General features: G+C 30.1%; 2 protein-coding genes and 1 pseudogene across 2 annotated transcripts; all 3 read right to left on the minus strand.

Moving 5' to 3' along the window:
• Positions 1-7,584: 7,584 nt before the first annotated feature.
• LOC108487644 (uncharacterized) lies at positions 7,585-11,721 on the minus strand (annotated as a pseudogene).
• Positions 11,722-11,733: 12 nt separating this feature from the next.
• LOC108488838 (cytochrome P450 83B1-like) lies at positions 11,734-13,846 on the minus strand. Its single transcript, XM_017793121.2, has 2 exons — positions 12,629-13,846; positions 11,734-12,542 (listed from the first exon to the last, which is right to left on the minus strand). Exons 1-2 carry the CDS (start codon positions 13,526-13,528, stop codon positions 11,931-11,933), a joined length of 1,512 nt encoding a protein of 503 aa, XP_017648610.1. The 5' UTR covers positions 13,529-13,846; the 3' UTR covers positions 11,734-11,930.
• A 1,230-nt stretch (positions 13,847-15,076) lies between these two features.
• LOC108488673 (cytochrome P450 83B1-like) lies at positions 15,077-16,774 on the minus strand. The gene is made up of 2 exons (XM_017792962.2): positions 15,875-16,774; positions 15,077-15,785 (listed from the first exon to the last, which is right to left on the minus strand). Exons 1-2 carry the CDS (start codon positions 16,772-16,774, stop codon positions 15,174-15,176), a joined length of 1,512 nt encoding a protein of 503 aa, XP_017648451.1. The 3' UTR covers positions 15,077-15,173.
• Between the last annotated feature and the right edge of the window lie 384 nt (positions 16,775-17,158).

Raw genomic sequence — 17,158 nt, forward strand, 5'->3', positions numbered from 1 at the left:
TTGTGTAGGTAAGATTGGTTGGATTAGCCCACTTTTTTTGATTGTCCCTACATCGGGCAAATTTAGTTAACTTCTTATGTTATGCGCTGTATCTGCAATAATATTATCTCTTTTGATGGAAAATGAGGTATGCCCCCTTCTATTTCTACAACTAAGATTCGACTTATATCATTGATAATATTTAGTTCCGTCATTGTCTCTACCTTAATTTATCTGTATCGTTGCAAAAGGAAAAAATGTTGAAAACAATAAAAAAACAAAAATTAAAGGATATAAATTGAATTATAAGAGAAAGTGATGTATATCCTTTAATAGGATAATAAACATAAATTCATTATTTAACATTTTCAAATTTGAAAAGTTGTGAATTGAGAGGCAAATGAAGCACATCCCTAGACCTATTCATCATGTTGAATTTAGACGATAATTTTTATTTTTGGGTTAACCCAAATTTAAATTAAATAATTTTAAATATATTTTTAATGTAAATTTAATTATAAAAATATATAAAATTGATATTTAAAAGATATTAAGTGCTTAATTACATTCAAATTATATTCAAAATTTTCATTACTACAACAACTAAATCAATCGCCAAATTTTATTCAATCAACCAGATGCCATCTTGTCTTGTATAGCTAAGGATAATCAAAGTCCAAATATTATATTTAAAATAGAGTTTGATATTTAATATTTTAATCTATTATATTATGTAGCGCACAAAGTATGAAAATTTTTCATAGAATATAAATTCATAATTGTTGTACATAACCCTTCTCACTAGCACATGGGCACACATAAAAATGGGTCATCCAATCATTGATCAAGATACATTAAATTTACTCATTTAACCATTGAACTTTAAATCAATTACCATTTAATTAAACCTCAATATCATCCAAAACGTTACCTATTCATCTTTTGAGGTCATTAAAACTTTTCTTAGCTGGGTACAACAACTTGAATTAAGTTAGAGAATTTTTAAAGATATAATCGTAATTGTAATCCCTTTAAAGCTGAATTCTGGATATTTTTGACCGACTCCTTATTCTTTTAAGAAAAGGACATAAACATGTCACTATATAGATTGACAACTTTAAAGTGAGTAAGGCTTTAACTAATAAAAAGATGGGAGATTTAGCGGCCACAGTGCTTAGAAGAGTCCAAAGAACTATGCCATTGAAGGACAATGGTGGATACATTATGTGCCAAGCGGGAAAAATTTCGTTGCAGACCGAATGGTAAACTATGTCTAGATTGGAAATCAAGTCTACAGATTTTTGATGTACCTTTTAGCGAGGTCTTAGAGGTTCTTCATCAAGATATAGCTAGTGAAATTCCTTTTCAATTGACTTGATGTATTTTTTTTCATCAAAAAAAAAAGTTTCTTTTAAATAATATAATTTTTATTGATTTGAATTATCATTATAAGTTCTGATCATATCTGTTCTTTTTTACACAATGCCTAGAAATTACCCATATCCCCTCCCTAAGCCATAAATAGGAGTATAATGTATTTCAGCACACTCGAACCCACGTTTTCCTACATTAACAACAATACCATGCCAATTGAGTTAAGACTCAATCGACAAATTCAAGTCATTGTTAAACGATAATGACATCAAAAAGTGATAAAAGATCACTATAATCAATGATGGTGTAAAATTATAATATTCATTCATTATCATCGTACATTAATTTAGTTTATAATACATGTTATAATAAATTTGGTTTAAAGTCACCCTTACTCACTTTTCCTATCATTGTCTAATATGAAAGCTTCATTTTATAATTGTATGTTGTCATTAATTTTAATTTTAATTTATATTATTTTTCTAATTAGTATTAAGACTATAATTTTATACCGGTCTTCAATTTATTATTATTTTAAGTAATTTGTAACTCCAAAACAATTAATTGCATCGAAGTCCAATATTGATCAAAGATGATAATAGATTAAAGAAGAAGATCAAGATAGAAGATGATGACAAGAACGATAGATTGAAGTAGAAGGTTAAGATTAAAAAATTTAAATATATTTGTAATGTAAATACCCAAATTTGACTGGGCCTTAATAAGTAAAAGCCCAAAATAAATTACAAAATAATTCAGCCCAATTGCCCAGGCCCAACTCACTACCCAAACCTTAAGCAAACCCTAACTCCAAACACCCTTTGCGTCGTAAGTCAGCTCTAGGCGCTACAAGTCGTGCGCCCCTTCGTGTCGTGTGCTGCTCCACTACGCCACATCCGCACCACGTCAGTGCCCATGTCCTCCACGCCATCCACAACCTGCAATAGTTCAAAAACGGTTGTAATTTAGGCTATATAAAGCCATTGTCAACAGTGTAAAGGGACCTTTGTTTTTTGGATATGAAGAGATCAATAAGAAAACAACAATTTCAATTGCAAATCAAGAATCAAATAGTAAAGCAAAATCGAAAAGAGAACAAAGAAAACGTAGGTTATGTTTTTTTAGTTTTTCTTTTTATTTATTTATTTATTTATTATTTATTTTTCCTTAAAAAATATATGTATATATACAAATTCATAAAAAAAAAAATTTACCTTTTGGGCACAGGCAGCCGTGCATGGCGGCGCCAACGGCAGCGGATGGCGGAGAAGGATGGCCGGACCTCTGACTGGAATAGGGACATTGGAGAGGGTTTGGGAGGTTTTTGAAGGTTATTTAAGAAAGAGGGCTGAAAATGAGGTTTTTTGGGCAAAATTTGGGTTTTATAACATAGCTAAAACGACGCCGTTTTGAAAATTGGGTTTAGAGGCCAAAACAACGTTGTTTTGGGCCTCTGACCTGTGACCTGACTCGCTCCAAGGGGAGGATCAGCTTGTTTTTCTTAGATGGGCTAATTGCACTCCAGGCCCTTCAGCGTTTTTATGATTTTACAATTAAGTTCTATTTATTTCTAATTTGGCCCTATAATTTTCCTTCTGTTTTAATTTGGCCCTGCGCAGGGTGATGCGTTTTTTAGGGAGGGGATATTTACTTTCCCAGTCCCTCTACTTCGTTTGCGCATTACAATCTGATCTTTTCCCGGCCCTTTTATTTATTTCTGATTTCGCCCCAAACTTTCGTTTTAAATTCAATTCGGTCTTTTTTTTAGTTATTTTGCTACTTTATCATTTAATTGATTAATTGAACATTTTTATTATTAATTATTTTAATAATATTACTATTGTATTCATTATTATTATTATATGTTACTATTACATTCATTATTTTTACTTTTATTATTCTTTTATTAAAATTATTTTTACTATTATTTTTTATACTATAATCATTCTTATTAATATATTATTATTATTTTTCTATTATTATATTATTATTATTATTATTATTATTATTATTATTATTAATGTATTATTATTGTTATTTTCTACTTTATTATTATTATTGTATTATCACTATTATTATTACCATATCATTAATCTAATTAATTTTATATTATTACATTATAATATTACGTTATTGTTACTATTATTATCATATCCTTATTCCTATTAATTTACCTAAGTTTTAAATATATTTCATGTTATTATATATTAGCATTATCTATTTACTATTTTCTTTTACAATTTCTAACTTTAGATTATTTGTTATTTTGTTATTAATATTAATATTATTTATTTATTTATACCCTTTTTACAGTCTCAAACTTTATTATTTTTGTTGTTAGTATTACTATTTTAGCCATCTTATATATCATTCATTTGTATATTCATTATTATTATTTTCATGTTAGCCTTAGCATTGACATTTTATTAACTATGTTATTTTATTATCCTTTCTTTTGGTTGTCTATGTTAGCTTTAAATTTGGTCCATCTTGTAATTTCCGTGAATTGTTTTTTTTAGTATTTGTGTTTTGTAATTTATTAGCGCGACATTTTATTCACAAATCATTGTTTTAAATAAAAATGCATTTCGTTTAATTGTTACATTTTATTCGAAAGTTTTTTCAAAATATGGCAATACTCGTATTTGGGAGCTTCAAGAAAATTGTGCCCTAAATTACTGGGTTCCGATTTTCCTCCTCAAATCTAAGTAATCGAGTACCCTTTCTTAGATCAAAACAAATAAGTTTCAAATAAAAACTTATTCTTGAGAATTCGAGATGTACAAAAATAATAAAACTCATACATACATACATCATATTTTAAAACTGTAAACAATATATTAAATATTTTAAATATTATACATACATACATATTTATTTAATATTGTATAAAAATAATAAAACTGTAAACACGATATAAAAAATTAGTCTTCTTATGAAAGGACCCTCAAGCACAGTGTTTTGAAAAGATTTTCCTTTTGTGGCTCTGCGCACCTATTATGTTAATCGCTTGAGATCACTCAATCTTCCAAATCATGCATCAATAATTAGGGTTGTAAGAAAAAAATTAAGACGAAATGTGATGTTCAATCTGAATCAAATTATTATGAACGATTTAAAATATTGAAAAAAATAAGTCGAATGAAAATGATTTCACCTCGTAACTTTATCTAGCAAAGAAGATAAGGTGCCTAAATTTGAAAGATCATATTCTGTTATTAGTTCATGTATTGCGTGTAAGTTATAAGTTTAGCCCGTGTACTCTGATTAAGTCATTTTAGTTCTGATCTAAGCGATAGCCTTTAAATTATGCTATTTCTAGAATATTATGCGACAAAACATATCAACACATAAGAATGTTATGTTAACTTTCTATTTCCAAATAATATTCACAAAAAGCTACATTATTTTAATTAATGAGTTTAATAGCTACTATTTGAATTGGGTCTGAAATTTTAAAATTTAAAACTTATAAGGACTAAAAATGATTAAATTGAAGAACGTGGATTAATTTCCAACCATACGCATGGTACGAGATTAATAGCAGAATTTGACCTAGTGAATTTGATTGCTATAGTGTAGGATAGGACTAAAATTTAAAATTTAAAAAGTATAAGGACTAAATTAATCAAATTACAATACAAAGTTACTTATGCTACTTATGCATAATATCAAGACTAAAAACAAAATTTGACCTATTTTAAATACATTTTAGAATTTTTGTCTTTCCTGAGATTCTTTAATGAATCGCACATTTTTTCCTTTAATTGCGTCTCTTTCTGATTTTCCTTCTCTTTTCCTTTTTAAATATTTTTTTTGTCTATTTCATATTATCTCGTGAATCTACTTTTATCTTTTAATCTAATGTAAAGCATAAAATATTATTAAAATTTTATAATGTATATGTGTGAAAATTACTTATTTAAAATATAAAATAGTAAAATATATATAATTCAATAAAATTATAAATATGATATTAAAATATGATTTTGGTTCAAGACTAAAATTAGTGTTTTTATTGATATAAATAATATGAGTTTAAATTTCATTATATTCAAAATTTTATTAATTTTTTAAAAATAAAAATATTAAAGTCTGTTAAATAATATAATTTATTTTAATTATGATAAAATATTTTCATAATTTCCTTAATCAAATTGATATTTGATTGACTTGTGACACCAATTTAATAAAATAATAATATAGATTAATAATTAATAAATATATAGGGAGAATCTTAAAGGGGCAGGTAGGAGCCTTATCCCTCAAAGGAAATATTACTCTTTAAGTTCTCTTAAAAATGAAGAAAATTATGTTTAATCCCTTAATTTATAGTAAAAGTACATTTTAACTTTTTAAAATAAAAAAATTGTGTTTAATCTTTAAGAAAAATATGAATAATAAATTAATATATTATATTTAATACCTTTAAAAATTTATTATTCAATCTCGGTGCTTCTTTACTTAAAATTAATAAAATAAAATATCTATTTTTAGGATAGTTGTCAATTTCATGGGATTTTGGGAATCTTATTGATGCTTTTAATGTTTATATTTTATTTAAAGGAATTGGTATCTTGACAAAAGGAGGACGCGGAAGCAATTGTCCACATCCATTTAATTGTGAAAACTAAACTAAAATTTTGACGAATAAAATTTAGGTCGTCTTTGTAATATATAATTTATTTTTTAAATTTAGGGTGGGTTTAGATAAATAGTGTATTTATTTATAATTAGTATAAAAATATAGTGACAGTAAAATTAGATATGTCACGTGAAACAAAAAATATGCTAAATGCACTGCATCACACCGCACCGCTCATCCAAACCTATCTTTAATTTATTGTAGTATTATTTAGAATGTGAGTAAAAAAAATTGATGATAGCATTAACTATTTTTATTAAAAGAAAAGATTAGTCCTTAAGAAAATTTAAACATAAAAGGTGTTACTAAGACATTTGATAAGAATGTGGTTCAAATTGGAAAAAAAAGTATAAACTTGAAGGATTTGGCAGCAAATAAGTTACCATAACAATTCATTGATTAATCATGAATCTTCTTAGCCATAAGGATAAGATCATTTTTTTTTTTGTGTAGTGAGACCAGGTATGACATCAAAGTCTATGTCTTCTTTGTTCATCTAGGGCAACATTTCCCAATCAAACTTGTAATGTAGATTAGCAAGGGCAAGCTCCACTGCTGCAACACCCACATGCATTCTAGGGCAAACCCTTCTACCCGCACCAAATGGTATGAGCTCAAAGTTCAACCCTTTAAAGTCAATAGAGTTTCCAATGAATCTTTCAGGATAAAACTCTTCTGGGTTTTCCCAAGCTTCAGGGTCTCTTCCTATTGCCCATGCATTCACATACACTAAGTCCATGTTTGGTTAGAGTGAATGGAATATAACTGTAATAAGATAGAGATGTAATTGAATAGAGTTGTAATTAGTATTTCAATTGTTTGGTTTAATGGAATGGAATAGAACCGTAATAATATTCTTGTGTTTGATTGAATAGAATAGATGTTGTAATAGCATAAAAAAATAGTTTAAATGACCAAATTACCCTTACAGAATTTTTGTTAGGTTAATGATTATTGTTATTGTTATTAAATTTTAATAAGATTATTATTAAATATAATTTAATAAAATAATAAATAATTTAATCATATTTTCCTATAATTATTATTAAATACAATTTAATAAAATATATATAATTTAATATCATTCTTAATAATATTTAATAAAAATATTTCAATACCTAATATATTTGCTTCAATTTAGCCTCTCACCTCTTTTCTTACAAATAAGTCACAATCATGAATATAAAATGGGTTTTACATACAGTATGATAATCCTCTTATAATATTTTATTTTAGTAGTCAATTTTAATAGAAGGCAAATTTTTATATTTTATTTTATCCTTTATAATAGCATGGTAACAACAACTAATTATAAGATATACTCTTTAATAAATTAATTATTTATAGCAATTTTGATAAAATAAAACTTTTAAATTTTATATAAAATTACTAAATTTTAGTAAAATTAGTTTTATTCATATGTGAAAAAAATCAAAACTCATGAAAAAATAAATGCTAATGATGCATTTTCTTAGGCTTCCCTTCATTAATGCTTTAGCTATTTTGAATAAAGGCTAAAACCAGAACGGAAAAAGCAGAATGAAAAAGAGAAAAAAAAAGAGCAAAAGCAGCGATCAAAATTTACTTCAATTAATATGACTTAAGACTACAACAATCTTCTTTTTTTTTTTTGGTGAAAACACAATAATATTCCTCAAAGCCAGGGTATCCTCCTGCTTCCATTTAAATTCCAGGAATTCTCCAAGAACATGCTTGCTTCCTTTAAGCTCCAGCCTACTGAAATCATGGAAAATAATGATTTCTTGAACTAAAATTGCCTACGATGAGAACATAACCAAAAGAATAACGAAGTATCCTCAGATAACAAACACTTTATCTTCCTGTGCAAATGCAGAATAGGAGCAATGGGTAGGGTAAGAGAGGACAGCTTAATTAATACTTAATCCCTAATGCTTAACTCAAATTTTATCAAGTTCAATTTTCTTAGTACTGTAGTGTCATTTTATTTCCCAATGAATCACTTGACACATTGCAATTCATTCGGCGGAAAAGCAGAGAAAACTAAGTAAAATCAAATAAAAAAAAATTCAGTACCATATATATAGTACGGCATATTATTAACATTATTGACAAAAAGGGAATAACATGCATAAGAAATTTATAACATAATGTTAAATAAAGTGAAAAAAAAACTTATTGGCACATCAGATAACAAACCTGTCCCACACAGGGGCTGTGCTGAGAATGAAGTTAAGTTGCTGATGGAAAGAGTCCTGCATTTCCTTCTTCCCACCACGAAAAGCGCCTCTAACCCACCCGAATATCATACCTTTAGTTTTGGTTCTAATTGCACACATTGATCATAAGTGATTACCTCAGGTGGAAAATTTCTATAAATCTCACTGCAAATGAAAAGCTATTCAGTACATACTTGTCGAAACCATTTTCAAATAGTTTTGGAAAATAGGAATCGATTTTAAAAACGCAAACGGGAGTCGCCACCAATCTTTTTAGGTGTGATTGGATCACCTTTAAAATACTTTGTTTTAAAATCATTAGTTTTGGTCCACGAAATAAAAGAACGGGTTCGGGAGTCGGTTACGTACGAGGAAGGATTAGCACCCTCGTAACACCCAAAAATTGGTACCTAATTGATTATCAAATGTCTTTAATGTCAAAAAAAAAAAAATTAAGATGTAGTCCTCTTTAAAATATTTCAACTTTAAAAATTGGGATTCACTAGCGTCAAAGTATTGACATTAAGATATCCCTTTTTTGAAATTACTATCTCGAAACAGCAAAACGCTATATCCAATAAGTTAGGACATATTGCTTTGAAATTCCAAGATAGTGGCTTGCATTTAGAAAACCTCTAAAAAACTTAGAAGGGTACTTAATTATTCAATTCAACGAGAAAAGTGGCAACCCAATAAGTTAGGGCACTGCTTTCTCGAAATTTCCAAACACCAAGCATTGCCTTATTTGCAAAAAATCTTATTTCGAGGTAACAAATAAATGAATAAAACGAATAAAAAGATAATAACGAATAAGCTAGGAAATATTCGAGATTAAAAAAAACTAGTAATAAATAAACAATCATTATGTAAGACTAAAGAATGATAGTATAGTGAAGATAATAATAATATTAATAGTAATAATACAAGTAAAAATTTTGGAATGATGTGTGAAATTATATATATGTATGTGAATATATAGATAAGTAAACAATATATATAGTGAGTGAAGAGTAAAAGGTAAAATAAGTGTATTTAAAGAGTAATGGGTAAAAATATAATAAAAATATAATAGTAGTAATAACGTAATAGTATTAGAAATATACGATATATAATATTGAAGGTAAATACATAATATATACATATTAGAAATAATCATAATATTAGAAACAACTATTAATAATACTACATAAATAGATATATAATAGTAGCATATACATGATATAGTTAAAAATATATAAAGTAAGATAATATGGGAAATAAAAATATATATAAACGATATAATATTAGGGCATATGCAAAACAATAAAAATACAATATTAAAAGATATATATATATATATATATATATATATAAAATGTATACATAATATAATATTAAAATATTTACATGGTATATACATAATAATGTAAAAAATAAATTATTAGTAATATTATAAATATATACATATAGTAGTAATAATAATATAAAGGTATTTCATATAAACAGTATGCACGTGGGAAAAAAAGAAAAGAGAAAATAATAATTACAAAAGTATGAAATCAAAATAATATGTAGAAACATGTTTATTCTAAAAGAATAACTGAAACTTAATTGAGAGAAGAAACAAAATCCAAGAGATAACTTACAAGTAAAACAAATTATTGAAAGTAATTTTGGGCTAAAATTAATTGCGTATAAATGTCCTAGATCTAAAATTAAAAATGCCCCAAATTTTAAAATACCACGCAAAGGGGGCAAATTGAAATAGCACACAAACTGCAGGGCCAATTTAAAATAATATAAAAAACTTAAATATGGCCTGGTTGAAGGCTAGCACAAAGGAGGGGACCAATTGCGTAAATTACCCAATTAAAGGTAACATGCATGGTCTCAAGCAAAAAAAGCTGATTTCACTCCCCCATGCTACTTTGTTTTATTATTAATCAAAAGCACTCCCCATACTATTTTGTTTTATTGTTAATTAAAACTACTTTCTCATACCATTTTGTTTTATTATTAATTAAAACCATACTTTATTTTCTTTTTTTTTATATCATAAAAAAAACTTTTTTTAAAAAAAAAAACAACAAAAAAAAGAGTTAAAACATCACCCTACCACCCTACATTCATTTTTCAAAATAGAGAGAAGGCTCTCAACTTTCTCAACCCTTCCCCTCCTCCGGTCATCGGACCGGCCATCAACCGTCACGCTGGTCACCGGCCACCGACGGCGGCGCCGCCATCCACGGTGGCGGAAAATCTTTCGAGGCCTTTTTTCGCTTCTCTTCTCGAGTAGAGCCCGGATTTGGGGTTAAAACGACCCAAAAACCTTCAAAAATTAATGAGAAGCACCCTAGAACTCAAGAATCCATTCGGTTTCCGGCCACCGATCTTCGGCGGTGGCTTCCTCGGTCGTCCACGATGTTGGAAAACTGAACACCGGTAAGTTCTTTCCCTCTTTCCCTTTTTTATATTTTTTTGCAAGTTTTGTTTTTGTTAAAAATATTTGTAAAATAGATAAAACGAACGAATAGAAAGAAGATAAAAAAAAAAAAAGGACAAACACCTTTTGAACTTGTTTTCTCCTTTTGATTTCTCCCAAAAATCTCTGTAATACAACCCCCTCTAATACAATCTCTTCTCTCCAAAATACAATCGATTCCCCCCTGGCACAAGGAACATAGGGCTTTTATATAGCCCAAAATCCAAAGAAAAATACAAAGAATTTTATTTTTTGGTGCTTTTCTTTGCTGTCCCTTTTTTTTTTGTCTTTTTTTACAGGTATAGAGTGGTGGAGGCAAGTGGGTGTGCTGGTGGCAGACAACTGGTAGTGGCGTAGGTGGCCAAGGTGGGGTGACGGCTAGGGTTCATCACCATTTTTTTTTGCTGAAAATTGCTTAGGTTTGGGTAGTTCTAATTTGGGCTGGTTTTGGGTATTGGGTTTGTGTAGGTTTAGTTATTGTAATTGAGTAGTTTTGATTTTTGGGCTGTTTAACATTGTAAATAGACTTAGAATTTGGTTATGTGAATTTTATTTTTTTGCTTGTTTGTTTGGGCCAAAAATTGGCCATTACAATACTCTTATAAGAACTTTTTAAAGGAAATAAAACCATTTTGGTACATACCGGAAGTTTGGATTGGGAATTATAACTTTGTAAGAAAAATATCCTTCACGTAAAGTAACTCCCCTTTGTTCAAGATACGATTCAAGGACTGAAGCTGTGTTTTTAGCCTTTGCAACCTGAAACAACAAATATTTTTATAATCATCTGGTTTAATTATTTAAATAATTTAACTTTTAATACACATATGGTTTTTATATTTTAATTATTTTTAAAATTTATTTTAAATTTTTATTTAATATATAAATACATTTAAAATTAATATATTTAATAATCAATTCTCTTCTTACCTCGTTGTTATAGATACGTTTGAATCTAAATAAATATCATATAACTAATTTTAATCTCATTGACAAAGTATCCAATCTCAGCACTATTACTATTTTTAATCCCATTGTGCATCCAAACGTACAGTAACCGGCATGGAAAACGTCCATAAATTGCTTTTAGACTTTTACAGTGCAAAAGACTTCCAATGTATTTATCCTGTTCTAAATTTGAATTCAGAGTAATTGTAGGTTTATTAAACATAAAAGGTGTTACTAAGACATTTGATAAGAATGTGGTTCAAACTGGAAAAAGTATGAACTTGAAGGATTTGGCAGTAAATAAGTTACCATAACGATACATTGATTAATCATGAATCTTCTTAGCCAAAAGGATAAGATCATTTTTTTTGTGTGTAGTGAGACCAGGTACGACATCAAAGTCTATGTCTTCTTTGTTCATCTCGGGCAACATTTCCCAATCAAACTTGTAAAGTAGATTAGCAAGGGCAAGCTCCACTGCTGCAACTCCCATATGCATTCCAGGGCAAACCCTTCTACCCGCACCAAATGGTATGAGCTCAAAGTTCAGCCCTTTGAAGTCAATAGAGCTTCCAATGAATCTTTCAGGATAAAACTCTTCTGGGTTTTCCCAAGCTTCAGGGTCTCTTCCTATTGCCCATGCATTCACATACACTAAGGCTTTGGTCGGGACTTCATACCCACCTATTCTGCACTTTCGGAGTGTTTCTCGTGGCACTAACAATGGAGCTATTGCTTGCAACCTGAACGTTTCTTTTATCACAGCTTTTAGGTAAGTAAAATTGTGAACATCATCTTCATTTACAAACCCTTTTTTCCCAATCAAGTCCCTCACTTCCGCTTGAGTTTTCTTCAAACACTTCGGGTTTTTCATTAGGAAGGACATGGCCCAAATCACAGTGGCTGCTGTTGTGTCTGTTCCAGCAATAAACACATCCTACATAAAGAAAAAAAAGAGGTTATATGATATATGCATAAAGTGTGAAGCTAGTGATAGAAATTTCGAGTGAAAATGAGATAGACCATAAGAATAGCTTTTATGTGATCTATGGTCAGATCAAATGGAAAATCACGATCTTTCTGTATTCTTAGTAACACATCGAGTATGTCCTCTTGCTCTGGTTTTTGTCTATTTGGATCGAGGTGTTCATTAATGAGTTGTTGATAGAAAGTATCAAGTTCTTTGGAAATTTTTTGAAGACGAGTGAGGAAACCAGTGAATCTATCGACCCAACCCATGAAAGGAAAATAGTCAGAGAAACTAAAGCATGACAACATGGCTTCACTTCCTTTAAGCAACCCGTCGAACCTACTTCTTTCAGTTCCTTCGTCGTCATACCTCTTGCCGAAAGCTACTCTACATATTATTGAACTGGAAAGGCACATCATTGCCTCACTCAAGTTGACGGGCTTAGAATCAACGGATAATCGGCATATTTTTTGAACCAGGCAAGCAACTTCATCTTCTCGGATGGGACGATAGTTCTGCACTCTGCTAAATAGATGTACAACACAAAGTTTCCTCATCTCACGCCAGGAGCCAGAGTATGGTGAAAAAGTCAAATCCGAGGCATTGTAAGATAATTTGCGAGCACCCCATAGATTAGGCCTGCTGCAGAAGTCAAGGTCATGGGTTTTCATAACTGCTTCAGCCATTTTTGCTGAAGAAACTACAAGGGTTGGCTTAAATCCAAATCTTAAGAACACGAGAGGACCATACTTTTGAGAGAGTTTATAAAGAAAAATATGAGGGACTGAGTTATCAAACATCAGCATATGTAAGTGACCGATCAAGGGAAGACCTGAAGGGCCAGGGGGAAGAGGAAGAACAAGATTGCCATTGGTTCTAATGCTACGTTTTAGGAGATTGAAGAGGAAGAACGGTAGAGCTAGAAGAAAGACCATAAACAGTACTATTGCCATTGTGAACTACACAAGCGCCTGTTTGAGACATGAGAGGAAGAGTCCACTTATACAATTCTCTTGCAACCTGTTTATTTTGTTTTATTTTTTAATTTAGAAAAATGAAAAATTGTCAACCAGATAAATACGTAGTTTTCTATTTTGTTTGAAGTTGACACATGCACTACATATGCATATCTTTTATTGTGGGCACTTTTGAATTATTAGAGGGGTTGATATCAGCGGTACTAGGTGAAGGCTCTGACGATTGTGCGTATACTGGAGTTTTGGGTGGATATTTTTTGTCTTGGCAATGAAAAAAAAAAACAATATATTGGCAACAGTTATTCACTCGTTCACCTTCAGTTTCTCCAGTCTCAAATGCAAGCGTTATTCTAATACAACTTCAGATCCCACAATTATAAATTTGGTAGAAAAGATCGAAAAATTAAAAGAAAAAATAAAAAATTTTTCATCAATACTTGATAGAGTTAAAAAATAAAGAGAAAAAAATAAAATTTTTAAAAAATGCATAATCTTAAAGTAATCATCTCTCTTATTCTCTCTCATTTTTTAATTCCAATTTGAAAGACTTGCTCCTATTCTCTTTCTTCTCACACTCTTCTTCCCTACCAAGCAAACTTAAAATTTCTTTCTTTCTATTTTCCCACTTATTCCTTTCACTTTTTGACTCAACCAGCACACCTTATATGTAGATACAATTATGTTTTATATGTTTATGATATTGGATGAGTTAATGCAAATGCTTCCTACTGTTTTCAAAACTTAATTCTTAAATTTAATCTATTTTAAAATGCAACATTTAACTTTAAAGGTGACAATAGTTGATTTCGATCCATCCAGCTAATGGTTCTACAATGCTTACCATGAATGCCTCAACCCTCTTCAGTTGTGTGTAGAGAAATTTTCGTGTTCAAAGCACGGTGAAAGAATTCCACCTTTAGACGTTGGATTCATGGTTTAGGGTTTAAAGTTCAAGATCTATAATTCAAGGTCCAGTTCAGAGTCTAAGGTTCAACTTTCATGATCTAGGGTTCAAGTTAAAATTTTATTACCAAAATGATGTGTCAATAACATAAAAAAATATGCTAAAATGACATTAAATAATTGATAAAGAATACAAAATTTTGTGACGTCTTTAATTCATACAATTCTTTCCCGAACAATAATTGCAAGTTAACTAAACATACATATTATTATTAAGAACTAAAATGTGGCTAAAAACTCTATAAATTAGAGCAAACAAGAAACTACTTTTTTTTCTTTCAATTCAAAAAAAATTAATTCAACCATTAACAATATACATATTCTCACTTAATATTTTTTAAGAAAAAGGATTATATGAAACAGTGACGCCACGTCATTTGTATCCCTTTCCAATAGTTTTATGCCACATCAATATTGGAAAGGGATACAGATGACGTGGCGTCACTATTTCATACAATACTTTCCCTATTTTTTAAATGTATAAATATTTTTTTGTTAAAATAGTAATATATTTAATAATTAAAATAAAAAAAATTAAATGAAAAAAAGGAGAAATTATCCTTGATTTTTTTAAATGTCGTGATTAAATTACAAATTTAATTTATGAAAATTTATTGAACTAAAACCTAATTTAACTGTTACTATAACAATACAAGGATTAATCGTTAATCTTCCTTGCCACAAGGATAAGAGAATTTTTTTTGTGTGTAGTGATACCAGGTACAACATCAAAGTCTATGTCTTCCGTACTTATCCCGTTTGGCATTTCCCAATCAAACTTGTAAAGGAGATTAGCAAGGGCAAGCTCCACTACTGCGATTCCCATACGCATTCCAGGGCAAACCCTTCTACCCGCACCAAATGGTATGAGCTCAAAGTTCAACCCTTTGTAGTCAATGGAGCTACCTATGAACCTTTCTGGACAGAACTCTTCAGGGTTTTCCCAAGCTTCGGGATCTCTTCCTATTGCCCATGCATTCACAAACACTAAGGCTTTGGTAGGGACTTCGTACCCACCAATGCTGCATTTTCGAAGTGTTTCTCGTGGCACTAATAGTGGAACTGTTGCTTGCAATCTAAATGTTTCTTTTATCACCGCTTTTAGGTAAGTTAAATTTTGAACTTCATCTTCATTTACAAACCCTTTTTCTCTAATTAAATCCCTCACTTCCGCTTGAGTTTTCTTCAAACACTTTGGGTTTTTCATTAGAAAGTTCATTACCCAAATCACAGTAGCCGCTGATGTGTCTGTTCCAGCAATAAAAACATCCTGCATAAAAGGGAAAAGGAGAAAAATGAATGTATATATACATAACGTGTGAAGCTAATGATAAAAGTATCAAGTAAAGATGAGATGACCATAAGAATAGCTTTTATATGATCTATGGTAAGATCAAATGGCAAATCATGATTTGTCTTTATTCGTAGCAACACATCGACTATATCTTCTTGCTCTGATTTTAATTTATTTGGATCAAGATGCTCATCAATAAGTTCTTGGATGAAAGTATCAACTTCTTTGAAAGCTTTTTCAAGACGACTCAAAAAACCAGTAAATCTATCTACCCAACCCATGAAAGGAAAGTAGTCAGAGAAACTAAGATTTGAAAACAAAGCTTCACTTTCTTTAAGCAACCGACTGAACCTGCTTTTTTCAACTCCTTCCTCATCATACCTCTTACAGAAGCCTATTCTACAAATGATTGAATTTGATAGGCACATCACTGCCTCACTCAAGTTGATAGGCTTAGAAGCAACAGATAATTGGCATATTTTTTCAATCAGGCGAGAAACTTCGTCTTCTCGGGTGGGACGATACTTTTTCACTCTACTAAAGAGGTGTACAACACAAATTTTCCTCATCTCCCTCCAGTAGTCATTATATGGTGAATAAGACAAATCAGAAGAATTGTAAGAAAATTTTCCAGCAGCACATAAATTAGGCCTGCTGCAGAAGTCAAGGTCATGGGTTTTCATAACCTCTTCAGCCATTTTTGCCGAAGAAACTACAAGGGTTGGCCTAAATCCAAATCGCAAGAACATGATAGGACCGTATTTTTGAGAGAGTTTATTAAGAAAAAGATGAGGGACTGAGTTATCAGACATCAGCAACTGTAAGTGACCAATGAAGGGAAGACTTGGAGGGCCAGGCGGAAGACGATTAAAACTGCCATTGTTGCTAACCCTATGTTTTAGGAGAACGAATAACAAGAAGGGGAGAACAAGAAGAAAAATACTCATAAACAGTGCTATTGCCATTGTAATCAACTCAATCTGTTTGAAACATGAGAAAAAAAGGTCCCCTTATCCAACTCTTTTTATGTTTGAAAAATTGTCATATACGTGTTTGCATGTAGCTTTGTATTTTGTTTAAAGTTGACATTTGTTCTACATGCATACATATATTTGATTTCATGTTTTCATGGGCTGTTTTCTATTTTTAGCGGTTGCAATTAATGGTAGGTGGGGGTTAGAGAATAATGTGCATGATGTATACTGGAGTATTGGATGGATTGTTTGGCAGTGAAGTCATATTCAGGCATTGTTATAATATTTCAGCATGCAATGCAAGCGGTTGATATCCCTCTTCTAGAGCATTAAGCGGGTTTTGAGAAAGATTTTTAGGGTTTGTTCATCTGATGA

This window comes from Gossypium arboreum, chromosome 10 (genome assembly GCF_025698485.1).
Source record: "Gossypium arboreum isolate Shixiya-1 chromosome 10, ASM2569848v2, whole genome shotgun sequence".
Taxonomy (NCBI): Eukaryota; Viridiplantae; Streptophyta; class Magnoliopsida; order Malvales; family Malvaceae; genus Gossypium; species Gossypium arboreum.

Bases quoted from the DNA above. Each gene is read 5' to 3' on its own strand.
- LOC108488838 (XM_017793121.2), bottom strand. From the start codon at position 13,528: ATGGCAATAGTACTGTTTATGGTCTTTCTTCTAGCTCTACCGTTCTTC. The intron at 12,543-12,628 runs GTCTATCTCATT...TTCTTTATGTAG, and splicing joins ACATAAAAGCTATTCTTATG to GATGTGTTTATTGCTGGAAC.
- LOC108488673 (XM_017792962.2), bottom strand. From the start codon at position 16,774: ATGGCAATAGCACTGTTTATGAGTATTTTTCTTCTTGTTCTCCCCTTC. The intron at 15,786-15,874 runs GTCATCTCATCT...CCTTTTATGCAG, and splicing joins ATATAAAAGCTATTCTTATG to GATGTTTTTATTGCTGGAAC.